Raw genomic sequence first — 17809 nt, forward strand, 5'->3', positions numbered from 1 at the left:
GTTTTCAAATTTTCAGTATTGTGCAAATTTCAGTATTAGACTAAGTTCAGCTATTTTTAAACCACACGTGTATTTCTCCTGCACACTTAGATTTGAATTTTTAGTTTGGGCAAGAAATGAAGCAATTAGATCAGTACCCATCCTGAGTATACACACGGACTTTGGACTCTCATGGAACAATGTGAGATGCACTCTCACCCTGAACTCTTGGAGGAGGGTCTAGGCCCTACCCTGTATGAAATGACAGACTATGGACACCCCCATGGAGGGCCTCACCCTCCCTGGGGAAATGAGGGGATAATGGGGGGGTTAGGGGGAGGGCATGGGAGGAGGGGAGGGAAAGGGAGAGGGACCTGGAACTGACTTGTGAAGCAACCTTGTTTCTAATCTAAATTTAAACTGAAAAATAAATAAAAAAAAGAAAATCAGAAAAAAAAGAAGAGACAATTTTGTTGTGTTATAGTACCAGATTAACAATACCGATTTTTATCTATAACAGCTTTAAATAAGTGCTTTATTGTATGAAATTTATTTATCGCAATTTGGACTATAATGTCAAACCACAATGAGTCTGCAGAAACATCATATGTATGCACTGTTTCTTGAAATCTGGTAGCTCTCTGATGTGACCTTAGAATTGATTCTGCTGGTGGTCACAGTGAGTCTGCAGTGGGGAGCGCTGTGACTAGAACCTTCCGATTATCCCATTATCCACAATACTTTCTGCAATTGAGAAGTCCAAACCTTTTAAAGGAACTGTATTTTTAGATATCCATTTATTGTATATTTACATTTGTATAGACCATATATGGGTACATATATATATATATATTTGTTACAACACTTAAATATAGACAGAGACAGCTTGTATATCAACATTCCTATGAACATTCAACTCATATTCAGAGGCAAGCATACAATACACGTTTCTAGATCCATACATACCTACCATTCCTATACACTCACCATGAACACACTGATTGTCTATGGGATGGGGAGTCGTTGGGGGGCATGGGAGGACAACAAGGAGAGGGAACTGGGATTGGTATGTAAAATAAGGTTGTTTCTAATTTAAATAAAAATTTACTTTTTAAAAAAGGCAGCATTTTAAACAGATGACATGGAGTTCAGAATGATTTTTAAAGAATACTATCAAGAAACAAAGACTTCACCTCATCCAAAAAGGGTGACAGTGGCTCGAGCAAAGTTCCCTTTTTAAGTCAAAAAATTCAAAGCAGGCACAGTGATCGAAGAGAATGAGATTGAGAACTAACTGCAGCACATGAAAGACTGTATCACTTCCTGCCTCCTCCTCCCATGCGGTGATGCTACCCGCTGAATGACAGCTCTATGTGGGAGAAGTTCTAGTGGACTTTTCTAGAGTCTTTTGAAGTTGCTGAAAAGACAAGAAGACATTCTTACATACAAACTGTAAGAGATGGATTTTATAACAACTCTTCAAAATCCAGGTTATATTTGAGCTTGCACATTTCATTTCTTAGAAACTATTATACAAATGTAGTTAAATATAATTAGATAAAATTCCATCATTGATTTTTCTCAATATGGAAACAGCTTTTCCACATTACAACTTTTATTATTAAATATGCAAAGCTCTGAAACATCGATAGAGAATGTTACTTTTGTGCCTGTCTTCATTGGGATTTCTATTTCTGTGATAAAGCACGAGGGCCAAAAGCAACTTAGAGAGGAAAATGTTTATTTGGATTACATTTCCTGGATTACAGTCATTTTCGGAAAGCCAAAGCAAGAACTCAAATAGGGCAGGAATCTGGAGACAAGAGCTGATGCAGAGGTCACAGAGGAGGATGGCTTATTGGTTTGTTCCTCATGGCTTGCTCAGCCAACTTTTCTATAGAACCCAAGTCCACCATCCCAGGGGTGGCACCACTCACAATAGACTGACCCATCACACATTAGTAAGCAATTTTTTAAAAAAATGTCCCACTGGCTTGCTTGCTTACAGCCCTGTCTTCTGAAGGTGTTCTTAATTGAGGTTCCCTCCTCTCAAATGGCAGTTGCTTGTGCCATGCTGACATTGGAGGAAACTGAGGTTTCAGTTGCAGGTGATTACCAGTTATAGTTAGATTCCAAGTTAGGCATGGGAACATATGTCCACTTCTCCTTTAATGTCTAGGTCCTAAACTGGGAAAACGTGTGCATGTCCTGCACACGATGCTGCGGTCTCTGCAAGCTTAATATGTTTGTCGATCCTGTTTATCTAGAGGGACTTGTTTTCATGGTGTCTTCCCTCTCCTCTGGCTCCTACACTCTTTCTGCCTTCCCTTCTAGAGGATTTCCTGGTTCCTGAAGGCAGGATTTGTGCCTGGTTTGGTGTTTACTTTTTTCCTTTGTCATGAGGAATACCTAAGCACAGTAGAGAGGTGTTCTGCTTAAGCACCAGCTCAAGTTCTCCATGTTTAATGAATTGCATGTGTTGTCTTCAGCCATAAGGCCTTGATGTGATAGCAACAGCTAGCATTGTTGGGGGAATACCCTTTGACCAAAAAGTTAATTAGATACAATTCCTTCTTGGTACTGGAAAAGTACTGAAAGCTTTACTTGGAGATGAGAGATGTCCAGTTCAGGCTCTATCTCTGTTATAGTGGTGTAGTGGCTGTGTTGTTCTTGTTCGTGGTAGTAGTATATATGTTTCATCGCTTTTGGTTTGCTTTTCTGGAATTATTTATTTTTTGCATTTTCTTGGCTTTAGTTAACTTCTTTATGTGAGTTTTCTTTCTGTTACCTTCTGGCTGGATTAGTAGATAGATATTACTTAATTTGGGTTTTATTATGGGGTATATTATTTTCTCTATTGTGATAAAAAATTTTGTATGGTATGTTAGTCTGTTCTAGCATCTGTTGTCTCTTAGAGTCTGCATAAAATCCGTCCAGGTCCATCTGTCTTTTAAAGTATCCATTGAGGAGTCAAGTGTTATTCTATAATGTCTGCCTTTACATATTACTGGATCTTTTTCCCTTTCAGCTTTTAATATTCTTTCTCCATTCTGCGTGTTTAGTGTTTTGATTATTATGTGCTCAGGGGATTTATTTTCTTATCTAGTCTATTTGGTGTTCTGAATGTTTCATATTCCTTGGTAGGCATTCTTTTTTGCTTTTTTTTTCAGGTTAAGGAAATTTTCTTCTATTATTTTGTTAAAAATGCTTTCTACATTTCTACACCATTTTCCCAGTTTTCTTCTACTTCTTATATTCCTACTATATTCTTATATTTTCTTGGTGTCCCAGATTTCCTGGCTGTTTCATATCAGGAATTTTGTAGATTTACTTTTGCTTTGACTGGGGTATCCATTTCTTCTCTTATGTCTTTTATGCCTGAGAATATACTTTCTGTCTCTTATATTCTGTTTGTGAGGCTTGTCTCTGAGGTTCCTGTTCAAGTTCTTAATGTTTTATTTTATAATTTTCCTCAGTTTGGTTTTCTTTATTGATTCTATTTCCATTTTAAGTTCTTGAGCTCTTTTATTCATTTCCTTCCACAGTCTGTGTTTTCCTGGATTTCTTTAAGGAATATGTTTACTTCTTGATATCATATTAATAAAGGCTGTTTTGAAGTCTATGTCTTTTTATTGTAAGTCTGTCTTGTACTACAGTTATTATGAAATATTCAAGGTCTATTGTGATAAGGTTGCTGATCTCTAGTGGAAATATTTTGTCCTGACTGTTACTGATTATGTAGACATATAGGCATCTGGGTTTGGAAAATTTTAAATTCTAGGTGCTGTTATTTGGTATTTTGTTTGTTGAGTTGGTGTTTTTTTTCCTGGTCTTCTCTTGTCCTTTCTAGTTCTTAGGAGAGTATGGTGGCTGTATGTTACCTGGTAGGAAATTCTTTTGGGATCCTAATGATTATTGTTAAAAGGGATTCCAGGTAAAATGTTTTCCTAGGTATTAGGAATAGAGAATAGCTAGGAGGGGTTTAGGGAATCCACAGGAAAAGGAAAGCAGAACTTTACCAGTATCTACTTTGTCCCCTGGGAATGGGGTCAGAGAGTGAGGAAAGTCTGCTACAGGTAGTCTGTTAAAAAGCTTGGGATGAGACTGGGGGTTGGTTTTGAAGAAACTGAATGAGATTTGAAGATCTAGAGTCAGAGTACCTGCTTCCTTGACTTGAGTGGCTTGTAGGTTCCCAGGGAGTGCCTGCTGGAGTTGGAGGCTGGGATAAAGTGATGTGTGAGGAGTGATGGAATGAAAGTTTGGAGGGGAGACATGTGTGACCCTATGGAGATGGGGACATGGTGTGGGTTGGCATTATGATGAGTGACAGACAAAGTACTTTAAAAAAGTCACAATGTATAAAGCTTGGGTAATGATTCAGAAGGAAAACATGTAGTGATAGTAAATATTTTTGGTTTTGTATTTTACCAAAATGCTAAAGAAATTCAGTCACCACTTGTTGTCCATGGGGGTCAGTTCCAGAAGTTCATCACAGCTCTAAAATCTGTAGCCATGCATTCTTTTTAATATAAAACAGCAGAATACTTTTATAAAACCTATGCATATCCTTCACTATGCTTTAAATTATGTCTAGGATACTCATGATAATTAATTCATTGTAACCACTGTGCAAATCAGTGCTATAGTATTATATATAGGGGATAATAATAAGTACATATCTGTACCTGTTGAAAGTGAATGCAGCTGTTTGTCTTTTGATCTGAGGTTGATTACATCTGCAGATACATAAACCACAGAAAGACAGATAGAAAGGGATGGCTTTATCCAATTTTATATTTTTCTATGTCTTTGCATTTCTGACATTTGATTGTAGGAACTCTACCTGTACCTCACAGAGCATGCAGCTAGCAGTAGAAATTTTACAACTGTAATTACTTGTTAATCACTAAACTCCTTGGATGGCCACATAATCCTTTTTTTCAGTGAGTCACCGTGTGTTCTGCATGCAATTCAGAGGGAGTTGGCGAGTAAAAAGAAAAGCATATGACAGAGACAGGATCCGAAGCAACATTTTCTTCATTCACTCCCCTATTTGTACTGGTAACCATGACAATAGCAACCAAAGAATAAATATTTTACTTCCTAGAATATGACAAGAACTTTGTTTCCTATAAAAATCTCATGCACTTGTTATCAAGGTGATTCTTACTCTAATTTTTTTGTACGCTATATATTGCAAACTTTGGTTATAACTTATGACTAACCATAATTTAAAATTATAATTTTAGATACTCCTGCTAAGAAAGGCAATTCTGTACCATGCTAACAGTTCTACATTGCCATCTTTAGTTTTATACACCTATGCTAGGCACACCATCTCAGTCCAGTGCATTTACAAACTAATGCTGAACTGGTTAGAGGAACTGTTCTTGAGACCAGATCACCTATGCTCACTTAGCAATTAATGAATTCTACTGTACTTTTCATTAAACCAGGCTTGATGTGAACCATAAGGTACATAAATCAGGATGCAGTTCAAATATTATCCTTTGAAGTAATCAGAAGATAGAAACTCTTAATTATACTTCTAAGATCTCCCTTCCTAAATTACCAAAGTAAATATCAGTACACTGCTCTTTGTAATTTTTTCCTTATTTTATTTGAAACAGCACAATGTCTAATTACTAACAATGCTTCAAATGCTCTCTATGTTCTTTTCAAAAATAATTAGAGGTTACTTTTGCTGATTAGTTTCAAAAATGAGATCTCTTCTAATTTTTAACCTAAAATGTCTAAAGGCATCAAGAAATTCTCAGTGATAAAAGCCAGTATCACAGCAGGTTTCAGCTTTCATTTCGTATGATAGTACTGTAACCTGACTGGCCTCTAGATGAGTAGCTATAGTATTTTGAAGGAAAAACTGTTAAATATTAAAATGTAGGTGCCTAGGCTTCGATGGCCTGAGTCTCTTCTGTGAAGCATTGTGCTTTGTGTTGCCCCTTGTGCCCCACCCCCCAAAAAAGACATTGGAAAATCCTGACCAGTTGTGTCTGGGAATCTGACTTCAAATAATTAAAGATGTGATCCAAATATATGCTAAAGTCAAGTTATACATGTAAGATAAAACATTAATCCAGTGACTAGTGTCCTTAGAAGAAATGTGACAGATAGAGGAAACACCATGTGGCAATTTAGAGAGAAGATAAACATAATTGTAGTGATTATAGTGATACAATCATGAGTTAATAATAGCAAAGTGTGACTGGCACCACAGGAAGTTAGGTCAGAGTCATGATCTGCTGCACAGAAAGAAAGAGAGAGACACACAGAGAGAGAGAGAGAGAGAGAGAGAGAGAGAGAGAGAGAGAGAGAGAGAGAGGGAAGAACTACTCAAGGCGCCTTGGTTTTGGCTTGGAAGTTTACAAAACAACTTTTCTGTCATTTTAAACCATGCAGGTCATAATGTTTCATCAGTAAACCCTTTGGAAATTAACAGAAACCTGTCTATTGTGTGTCCTCTAATTCAGCATTCTTAGTATATACCATGCCATACTGAAAAAGATGTCTGTGGGAAACTCTACTTTGTCTCTTCCCCTACTACTTTCCATATCATGTAATAGTTAGACGTAAAAGTGAGGTCTGAGGCCGGCGTTGGTGGCGCACGCCCTTAATCCCAGCACTCAGGAGGCATAGGCAGGTGGATCTCTGTGAGTTCGAGGCTGGGCTGGACTGACAGCCTCCAAAACAATACGGAGAAACCCTGTCTCGTAAAATCAAAAAAAAAAAAAGTGAGGTGTGACCATTACATAAAAATATGGTCACCTAAATAAGAACTGTGTGATGACATTTGATATCCCAGTGTAGAGAGGAGACAACTCACACGGGCTCAAACCAGAGATGAAGAGCCTGGGCAGTAAATGGCTGCTGAATAGGGAAGAATTTGTTATCTCTATGTATGAGATAAAGTTAAGCTGTCCAATTCTAAGTGATCATCCCCAGATATATATATATATATATATATATATATATATATATACCTATACATAGGAACAATACTAAATGAATTCATAAGATTATATACATATGTGTATACACAAGTGCACACACATTAAAATAATGTTAAATGAGAAATCATTAAACTAGGAGATAGTGAGAGAGCACTGGAGGAGTTGGAGTGGATGGAATGGGAAAGAAATTTACATAAATATATTCAGATATGAAATTCTTAAATACTAAGATAGTTAAAAAGAAATATACATAAAATCATGTAGACTGGACAAATAATTTCTTCTTGTAGATATTTATTCCTTCAAAATGTATCAGAATAGGAAAATTTGCAGTTGTATAACATCAAATACATTTCAGAACAATTTTATAAAACATCAGACTTTAAAAAATATCCTTTAAATGGTATATTTATTTTGTAATTACTAAAAAAATCCCATTCAGTAAAAGGGATATTTAATGATATTTTACTTATTGAGTAATAGTAGTACATATATGGTGTATATTATGTTACTAACTTTTATTCATTTATGGGTTTCAGGAAAATATTTATTTAACATTTTACAGTTTAATATTCTTCCTTAGAGGTACCTTATAATGAACTCAATACCCAAATAGTATTGGAAGACTTTCCAATGTCTAATTTTGGCCACATATCATTCCTCTCAACTCATATTTTAGAATTTCATGCGCAGGTTATACCAAAGTGACAGATCAGAGTTACTAAGAGTCTTGAAACAGAACATGCTATGCACAACACCTATTTCACCTACCCTTTGTGGTTCATAGGCATGTTGTGGCAATCCTATTTTCCTAGTTAGTTCATGGAGCACTTGTTTAATATTTTTGACACTTAGGACCATGAAAATATAACATGATCCTCCTCTGTGATCTTTATTTAAACTTTCTTACTCAAAGACTTACTGCAGTACAACTTAGTATCTGCTGTAGAGGGAATAATGCCCCCCATAATGGATACATATAATCCACAATCTTCCAATGTTACCTTAAAAGACAGAGGTGACCCACAGATGGTGCAGATTTAATGCTGTAACCTTTGCCCTAGGTTATCAGGATGAGGCAGAAGTACAATCATTTGTGTCATTCATTGTTAGAGACAGAATTGACTACAGTAAAGGAAAAGGTGATGTGACCATAGAAGCAGATATTTTAACTATGTCACTGCAACCCATGGAATGTCAAAGGAGCCTATCAGGCTGAAAGAGTTGAGTTAACCTGAACTTGTGGAACATCCAGAAGTTATTAGCCTTTGTGTTGCCTTGACTGAAACTCATTTTTTTTCAACATTGGGCATCCAGAACTGCAAAAGACCATATTTATGTTGTCTTAGACAACTCAGTTTCTGAGGTTCTGCTGAAGGAGGGATTCAGACTCAACTATCAGGACTTTATACTTGCATTTCCTTGAGACTGCTGTTTTTTCTTACACTCTCCTAATCTTTACGAAAGAAAAAGAATGACCCTGATGGGAGTCGGCTAAAAAAAGACCTCAGACATGAGAGTTGCACCTCCCCACTTTTGTATCATGGGTAACACTTCATATGTTTTGATTGTTTCTTAGCTAAATCATCATCACTATCCCCCTATCACGATCTGTCAAAACATTTTCTCAAGTTGGTCCCATTGATATAACTGGAATCATGAGTCTATAAGTGAATCACATGGGTTTGGTTGTTGTAGTTCTGTGTTGGTTTTTGTTTTTCTCTTGTTAAAAAGACAAACAAGGTTACAAGTTTTACACAGCTTATTTAACATTTCAAGATATCCTGAAAACAGTGAACAGATGATGTATGTAACCCAACTGCATCTACTTCAAGTGCTTACCAGGAACCATTGCCCATGCCCAGCCTATTGTCTGAAAACTTAAATGTAGTTCTTTCCTTGGAATCTCTTGGCTGAAGCTCTATTTATAATTGCACACAGACCCCTCTGCTTTAATTCTTCGTATTATCTTAACCATCTCAGTAGATAGGTTGCTCATTCTGGACACTGCCAAATGCCATCTTTTCAGGGTAAGGATAGTGCTAAACTCCATCACTACCTTATTCGATATTGTCATGTCTATTATCTCTCAAAATTATGAATATAAAAATATGATTATTGATCCACTGTCAATGCACACAAGTAGCCAGACGTCCGGTGAGGTAAAAGATAGAACTTGTACTGTCTAAGATGGAAAGGGTCTCTAAGCAAATAATTTTAATATTAAGTACATGAATATATTTTCATTTTTTAAAATTTATCACCAATTAATAGGTTGATTGTTTATTTAAAATTTACAACTATGTATTAAATACCATACTAATATTATGATCATATTCACCTTAATCCTGAAAGGGAGATATGACTAATTTTACAAAGTTGTAGCAGGAAAGTAATTGCCCATGGCAACATGGCTCATGAGGCAATAAAGAGATGAACCTATGTCTGTCTTATCACAAAAGCTTAACTTCTCTATATTAAATAAACTTTTCAGCATTAAAAAAAGATTAATGCTACCTGTCTAAATCCCTTCTAAGTAAAATTCATGCTTCAATGTATGATAAATAATACCAACATGGTAGTTACGTTTGCTCTACATTGAAAGAAATTTTTTCTGCCTTTGTGCCCATAGACAGGTGCTCAATTTCAATATTTTTGAGCTAATCCATTTACTGTCACACATTCAGCACTGCAGCAAAATTCATTATTTTAAATTCATCTCTACTTTAATGGAAGCAGGTTCAATATTCTCTACAAAAGGTCAAAATACTAAGCACATTATTACCTCTCCAAATTTTTAATAGACAGTTACAATTCAGACAAGATAAAGAAAAAATCTATTTTACAGCTTCAGGAGAAAACACGGAAGAAGTGAAAAGTTTCCTAATAACGGCATTGCTACAGTTTCTTTACAGAGGCTTACAATGGCCTTGTGAACTGTAAGCCAGTGAGCGGCTCTTCTGCTCCACACGTGATGATCTCTCTGGGAGGTCAGATGTGTGTTGACTTCTTGGTGATGATTGAAAATTTTCTCTTAAGAATTTCAAAGGAGTAGCTTCCCTGGCCTCTTGTTTTATGCCTTTTGGGCACACTTGCTTTGCTTTCACTTTAGAGAAAATAATCTTCCACTCTTCAGTTCCACCTAGTTGTTTGGAAAGAATGAGTCAAAAGTAGAACTTGTGGTTTCTTGTTTAGTATTGTTTTTCTTTCATGAGACACTGTGGCCTTGATTCAAAGCTTCTGTGCTATTAGGCACATGAATAAAGAATCAAAGAGGCAACAGAGAGCAGAAAGGACTTGGGATCTCAATGAAGCCAAAGCATTCAGGTCAAATAATGGAAAAGCACAACAGAAAATCCCAGCAGTTTTATGCTTTCACATATGGTAAAGTTCTGGCACCTGAGAGTAGGAGAAACTAGGTACAAGGGTAGAACTAGTACTAAATCTGAAAATAGAGGCAGATTGTTAAAATAGACCAAAAAATGATGCCCTACCATAAAATAGACAATGTTAAATGCATACTGATGGCTTTGACAGCTTCCCCAAAGGAAAATAAAAATGTACCTAAAAGGCCTAGAATTTGGTACACAAAGGGGTTTGACATATTGGTTGTGATTACAGTAAGACCCAAACATAATGAATTAGTACAAAGACTGTGATTCATGACAATGATATAACATTGCTTTAAATTTTCCATTGTCTTTACAGATGGTTCTCTTAATAAGTGTGGTTTTCTTCTTCATAATTCTGATAAAAATTTTAATACCACAGCAAGAACATATAAGCTTTATATAGAGAGAAATTGGAATACAAATGTAATAAATACCCATATAATAGATATTCATAAAAATCAATATTATTACTTCTCATTAATAAAGAGCATTGATTCATGAAAACCATTCAATCATGTTTGATACATGATCAAACCATGGGCATTGTATGTTAATCAACATAATACTCTGAAAATGGAAAAAAGATTCAGATGGATTTGGGAACTTGCACTCTAAGTGTTGACACAGAGGTAAGTTCCTTGAGTTTTCTCTTTCATGTGTTTCAAGTAGGATGTGGAGAAACAGGCAACTCAAGTATATCAACTTGTGAAGACCAAAAATACAATCATGAAATCACTTTTTTCATACTCTAAAGTTGAGAAAATTGAATCACCTAACATGACAGACACCATTTAGATAATAATGACTGCATTCTGACTAAGCTCTACAGAAAACAACAATAACAAAAAATGGTCCAAACTGACCCAGGCAGGCAAAGCAATAGGGAGAAGTGTTACTTCCATCTGCAATAAGTTATAATTAGAAGCCTCAACATCCTCTTAAATGGTGACAGAGAAGCTGGGAGACTAGGAATGTGGTTTAATGATAGATCGTTGTGAAATACACCAGTCTGGAACCCCAACTATAGAAGTTTTTTCTTTAAGGTGAGGAAAATAAATGAAAAAAAATAGAAAGAAAAGGAGCTGAATGTGATGGCACACATATAATCTCAATACTGAGGAAGCTAAGGCAAGAAGACCACAAATACAAAGCCAGCCTGGACTATGTACTGAGAAATGCCCAAAGAGTTTTTTTTGTTCTGTAAACTTCCTTACCACAAAGATAAAAGCCCAAGTTTCAAATTAGTAGAAAAAGTTCTAAATAGATAAGAAAAACGTAATAGATATGTAGATGGTGATAGCTAGATGATAGATGATAGATAGATGGTAGACAGACAGTAGATAGAGGATAATGATAGGTAGATACGTAGGTGGATGATAGCTGTATTTTTATAGAGTATAGGTAGTATATAGATAGGTACTATATACTATTTATATTTGATACATATACTTACACCTGGTAAGTGTTATTAACCTATTTTATGGAAATTTGAATTAGACTACAATGTAATGCAAAAGATTCATAAAGTAGAATATTACTGCCCTTCTATTGAGAATATAATATGAAACATTTCTAGAAAATCATTTTGACACTAAAGAAAAAGTACCTACTGGAAATGATCTTACCATATGATCAAAATACCAGAATACAATACAAATTGTTTTTTTCATAAAATCTTAAAATTACAGTCACACAAATACTTATTCAAAAGTATTATAGGAGCAATAGTTATAATACTCCAGTGATAGTTGGGGTTAATTGTCAACCTGACAAAGTCTAGAATCTTCTAGGAGAAAAGGCTCCAGCCCACCTGTGAAAGGTATTTGCATTAAGCCTCTGAAAAGGACTCCAGGAGATTTTCTTGATTGTTTTCACTGAGATGAGGAGACTGACTCCCAGTGAGCAACACCAGCGTCTAGCTGAGATCCTTTACTGTGTAAATGGAGAAAGAGTGCTTATGGATGCTCAGCAGCAGCCATCAGCTTTTCCTTATCTTGACTGTGGATTCAATGTGATGTGATTTTCCCACTGTGATAGACTTTAACAATGAACTGAGAGCCAGAATGAAGTTTCTTCTTTTACTTTGTTTTCTCCAAGTTTTTTTTATCAAAACAACTAAGACAACCACAAACTTGAAACAAAACACATATCCTTCCCTGTGAACAGTTAAAAGTAGTACTCCATTCCTTAAAGAAATCTTACTAGCAATAGAAATTATTATATATCCAAGAGTTGAGTTGAATCTTTGGAGAGCTAGAGAAAATATTTTGATTTGAAACATCAAACTGTATATTGTTTTATATTTATATAACATTTATATGACCAAATTATAGGGACGATATTAACAATTCTAAAAGAAAATGAATTAATAAATTTGACTAAAAGATATATGAAATGTAGCGATAATGTAGCAATAATATACATAATTAGAGAGAGGAGCATATTTCTATATTGACTTTATGAAGTGTATTTCCCCATTTCTAGTATTTTGTCACAAGAAAATTATTTAAAACCAGTTAAATAGGATGTTGGATCTCTCCATATTATATATACACATATATGCAATTATTTCACAATAAAAAGTTTAACTAAAATAGTGTGTTACAAACCCAATAACACAACTGTAGATCTCAAATGTCTATATCTGTAAATGCAAAACCTCAGGAGGTTTATGTATCAAAGGAAGTCATAGCTATTTAGTTAATCAAAAATATGGCAGCTTATAGGGGACAGATTATACACGCAGAAAAATAGCAAGGTAAATTATTTTAACTTAATTTTTTTCATAATAATTAGAAGGCTGAAATCAGCAGATTGAATTTTATAAATAGGTCCCAATTATGTGTTGCATACAACTTATACACTTCAAACCAAAAAAAAAAAAAGTAAAAAAATAGAGAATACATACATACATAAAATATTTCTTTGAAACTTGACCATCAATAAATAAACCTACACAGGTATAGAGAATTGATTTTTCAAATATGCCAAGGAACTTTAATAGAGAATTATTATATCTCCATATATGAGCCTGTATTAGTTAAAGCATTATATAGATTAATTATTGAATTGATCAGATGTTTTGTTAAACATTTATTGGCTGTGTCTGTGAGAGTGTTTTTAGATGATTTTAGTATTTGAACTAATAGACTGAGAGAAGTTTTTTCTCTTTACAATGGAGGGGCAATATGTGTTCTTTCAAAGACATGAATAGAAAAGAAAATGGAGGAAAGAAAGGTTCTGTATTTAACTGCTTTACTAGAGCACAGGTCTTCTGCTGCCATTGGGAAGAGAATCAAACCACCTTGCTGCTTATTCCCTGGACACAGATGTGAACAAATGAGCTCTGACTTTGTTCTTCTTGGCTCCCAAGTTTTTGAACCCACATAGAATACACCGTAGACAGGTGCATTGTTTTATTGGGCTTTAACTCTGTGTGTGTGTATTAAATAATTAATAATTTGTATATAGATATGCAAGATATTGTATAAATACTAAATTATTAAATAAACAAACTTAAATAAAAGGAAAAACTACTTTGGATAACAATTTGACAGTTTCTACATGGATAGCCAGATTATTCAGTCATTTTATATCTAAGTATTTATCCAGGAAACACAAAATTTTTGAGTGTAACATGGATATAGATGTTCATAATAGTGTGAGTTTTAATAGTCAGAAATGGAAAACTTCCTTAATGTCTGTCATTAGGTGAATTTTTTAATCAGAAAAATATAATGTACACATATGGTGAAGTACATTTAGGGCTGGAAATGACTGAACTATTAGTAAAGCATCATGAACTATTCTGAATAATTTCATAGTGTAAAGTAAATGTAATAAAAATAGACATACTATACAACTCCATTTACAGAAAAGTTTTTGAACTACAAATATCCATCATAACAGAAGCAACCTGGGGGAGATGAGCAGGCATGAGTGATTCCATAGGTGAAATGAAATCGTACGATAATAAGTCGTAAACTTTAGATTAATAAACCTGTGCTGACCATCTTTTTCTTTGTTAGGATACCCTAGAAAGTCCCATTAAAGGAGAAAATTTATTTTTATCTCGCACTATCTGAAATCTTAATCTATCAACCACTGGATGTAAAATCACAGGGAGAGGAGCATGTGCTAGAATAAAGCTGTTCACTCTTTGTAGCCAAGAAGCAGAAAGAGGGAGCAGAGGAAAGTTATAAACTTTCCTTCGCCCTCCCTGGGGAGTGGATGTGGGGTGGGATGGGGGGGGTCTGGTGAGGGGAATGTGAGGATGGGAGGGAGAAGGAACTGGGATAGATATGGAAAATAAGATTGGTCCTAAAATAAATAAATAAAATAAATAAATAAATAAATAGATAGATAAATAGTTATACCTTTCAATGGTATCCTCCCAGTGAACAACTTTTTATCAACTAAGCCCCCCTTTTCTAATGCCTAGCCCATTAATATTAAGAGCTTGTTGGAGTTCCTAGGAGGGGACCACAGCTATGCACATACCTTTGACCAAAGACCAGACCTCTTCTATTTGTGAAACATCACCTTCTTCCACAAAGTGCAGTTTCAGGTGGCAATAACCCATTTAATCTTGTTTTTGAGAAGAATTTAGTTCACAGATTCTCCCCAAAAATGATAAAAATCAATAAATCAGGTACTTGTAGAAAATACTCTACTGAATAAATGTTCAATTTAAATGAGAACACAAATGGTGAACTTTAAGTAAGAAACTTAAAACAAGGCTTCAAAAATATTTGGATGTATTTCTCCAATCAAAATGTAAACAATAATAAAAAATGTTACTATATGGCCTGGGAATAAAACTCTCAGGTACTATGTGGGACAGTCAAAGCAAGTTTAAGACCAGCCTAGGAAACTTTAATGAAATCCTTTGTCACAGGCTGGTAGAGTGCTTGCTTAGTATGTGCAAGATAAGATGGTCAATTTCTATTAAGCCTGACTAAGCATTGGGCAAGAGGGGGGGAGTTAGCAGATGAGAACCAGGATAAGGAAAATTGTGCTATATAGAAACCATTGTTAATACTTTAATAGGTACATCTCATGAATAATTATGTCTGTTTGCTGAATATTCATTGTACATGGTTCTACACATGGCCTAACTTGATTAACACCTGAGTTACACAATAGAAGATCCCTGTAAAAATTATTTTATTTCTATTCTCAATTTTTTTGTTTTGTTTTTCAAGACAGGTTTTCTCTGTATAGTTTTGGATCCTGTCCTGGCACTTGATCTCTAGGCCAGGCTAGCCTCGAACTCACGGAGATCCACCTGTCTCTGTCTCCCAAGTGCTGGGATTAAAGACATGTACCAACATCACCCAGCTTCTACTCATAATTTTAAAATTTTAACTTATTTACTTGTGTGTTATATATTCATATGTGTACATACCAAGACTCCTGTGGTAATCAGAAAATAGCTTGTGTAGTTCAGATCTCTTGGATGAAATATAGGTCATCAGACTTGGCAAGCTCTCTTCCCCACTGATACATTTGCTTGTGCAAGTTCTATACTTTCTCGATCTTCCTGTATTCTCTCATCTTACTCACTTCCACTTTTTTAAAGATAATTTTGTTAATGATATAATTCTTCTACTTCTTTCTTAAACCCTCATATGGAGTTTAAAGGAGAGTTTTTCTCAGTGTATTAGTGAAACAAAATTTTGAGAAAAGGCATCATTTGCTCTTTACTTTGGATAGTTTGTGTCAACCCCTATGTTCTCCCTTTGTGTTCAGGTAAATTAAAGGATTTTGTTTATTTAGGCTTATGGAAAGGTTACTTTGCTGTACAAACATAGCAGCTGTGCAATATGGAATAAGTTGAAGGAAGAATGGTGGATGGCAAATGGGTAGACACCCAAAGTGATTTGACACTTAACTCTTTAACTAACTCCTTTAAGACTATTCAACATTGTATTCATTTTTATGCATATATATATATGCGTGTGTGTGTTACAGTAATAATCAAAAACATTCCATCCATTTGAGAGGGTAAAAGTAAGAGCGTGGGAAGGTCTTGAGGGAAGACAGGGAAAAGGGAATATAATGTAATTACATTTTAATTTAACATGCTTTTGAATAAGAATGTTATTCAGCATTTTTACAAAAGATGTTAAGTTTTAACGTATCCTTTGTCTTATTTCCTGTTGATTTTGGTGTGTCTTGCAGCTGCTGAGGGGATGGTATGCAATCACCTGTGTTCAAGTGATGGCTGTTGGGGACCTGGACCAGACCAATGTCTATCATGTCAGCGCTTCAGCAGGGGAAAAATCTGCATAGAGTCTTGTAACCTCTATGATGGGTAAGAGGGCACCTTAAACTCATGAGCTGCTGATTAAAACAAAAATTTGAGCTTTAGAAAAATGCTAATAATTTAAAAGGAGCCTATCAAGATTTTTCAAGAGCACCTGTGATGCAAGAGAAGAGATATGAAGTTGTTTTAAGGAAAGGTAATGTTTTGCTTGAAATAATGTCTGGTATTGGCCAGCTTGCACATTTTAAAGATGGTTACCAAAATAGATAAATATGAATGAATTTTTACCAACTCATATGTTAGCAAAATTGTTTAATTTTCAACCTGAATTATGAGGTGGATTGCTACAAATGTCTTCCCCCCAAATCAGTAATTCTCAACCTTCCTAAAGTTGCAACCCTTTAATACAGCCCCTCATGTTGTAGTATGTAACATGCAAACCCATCCATAAAACCGCTATCATTGCTACTTCGTAACTGTAACTTTGTTAGTAATGAATCATAATGCAAATATTTTTGGCGATAAAAGTTTGTCAAAGGAGTCAGAGCCACAGGTTGATGACCCTGCCCTACATCTTATAATCTGCTGCAGTGTTTCCTCTTGTACCTTCCTTCCACTTTTCCCCCAGAGTGGCTGCACAGCTGATTTTTCTGCACTCAGGTTGTGGGCCTTGTTTCCACCATGTCTCTGTGTCTTTGACAACTGGTGAGGAGCATCGAAAAGCCACATCTATGATTTAAGTTGGAGAGGGTTTGAAATACACTCTGCCCCAACCTAAAAGGCAGTGTTTTAGCCAGTGCTTTGCACTCCCTGTAGTACTGAAGCCATCGCATTGCCTGCAAGAAAACCTAGTTTCCACCCTCTGCTGTGGCATTTCATCCCCCATAAAAATCACTTTGTCACAGCACAATTTTATGCATCATAGTTGCCCTTCATTAGTGTGATAATATATTTCTCAGAGCTGTTCCTAAGCCAGTTTTTCTCATACAGCTCAATGAAAGTACTTTTGGCAATTTTGGAAACTGTAGTTTTGAAGATCTTGGTTTAACTTCTTTAGTTCCTGATGAACTCTCCCATTTTGACAACTAATTTCATGATAACTGATAGCACTAGTTTTGCACTTCATGTTTGTGATATAAAAATGTGCTCATCAGTTTAATAACAGTGTATGTATTTCTTCTTGAAAATGTCTCAGGAAAATT

General features: G+C 35.3%; 1 protein-coding gene across 4 annotated transcripts in view; it reads left to right on the plus strand.

Annotated features, from left to right (window-relative positions):
- Positions 1–17809, plus strand: part of Erbb4 (erb-b2 receptor tyrosine kinase 4) — a 1016453-nt gene that overhangs the window by 732850 nt on the left and 265794 nt on the right. For all 4 annotated transcript variants that reach the window (XM_005070538.4, XM_005070537.4, XM_005070539.4 and 1 more), the window contains exon 13: positions 16523–16655. In XM_005070538.4, coding sequence (XP_005070595.1) covers positions 16523–16655 — 133 coding nt within the window. The remainder of the gene's footprint in view (positions 1–16522; positions 16656–17809) is intronic.

This window comes from Mesocricetus auratus, unplaced genomic scaffold, assembly GCF_017639785.1.
Source record: "Mesocricetus auratus isolate SY011 unplaced genomic scaffold, BCM_Maur_2.0 Super-Scaffold_100010, whole genome shotgun sequence".
Lineage (NCBI taxonomy): Eukaryota > Metazoa > Chordata > Mammalia > Rodentia > Cricetidae > Mesocricetus > Mesocricetus auratus.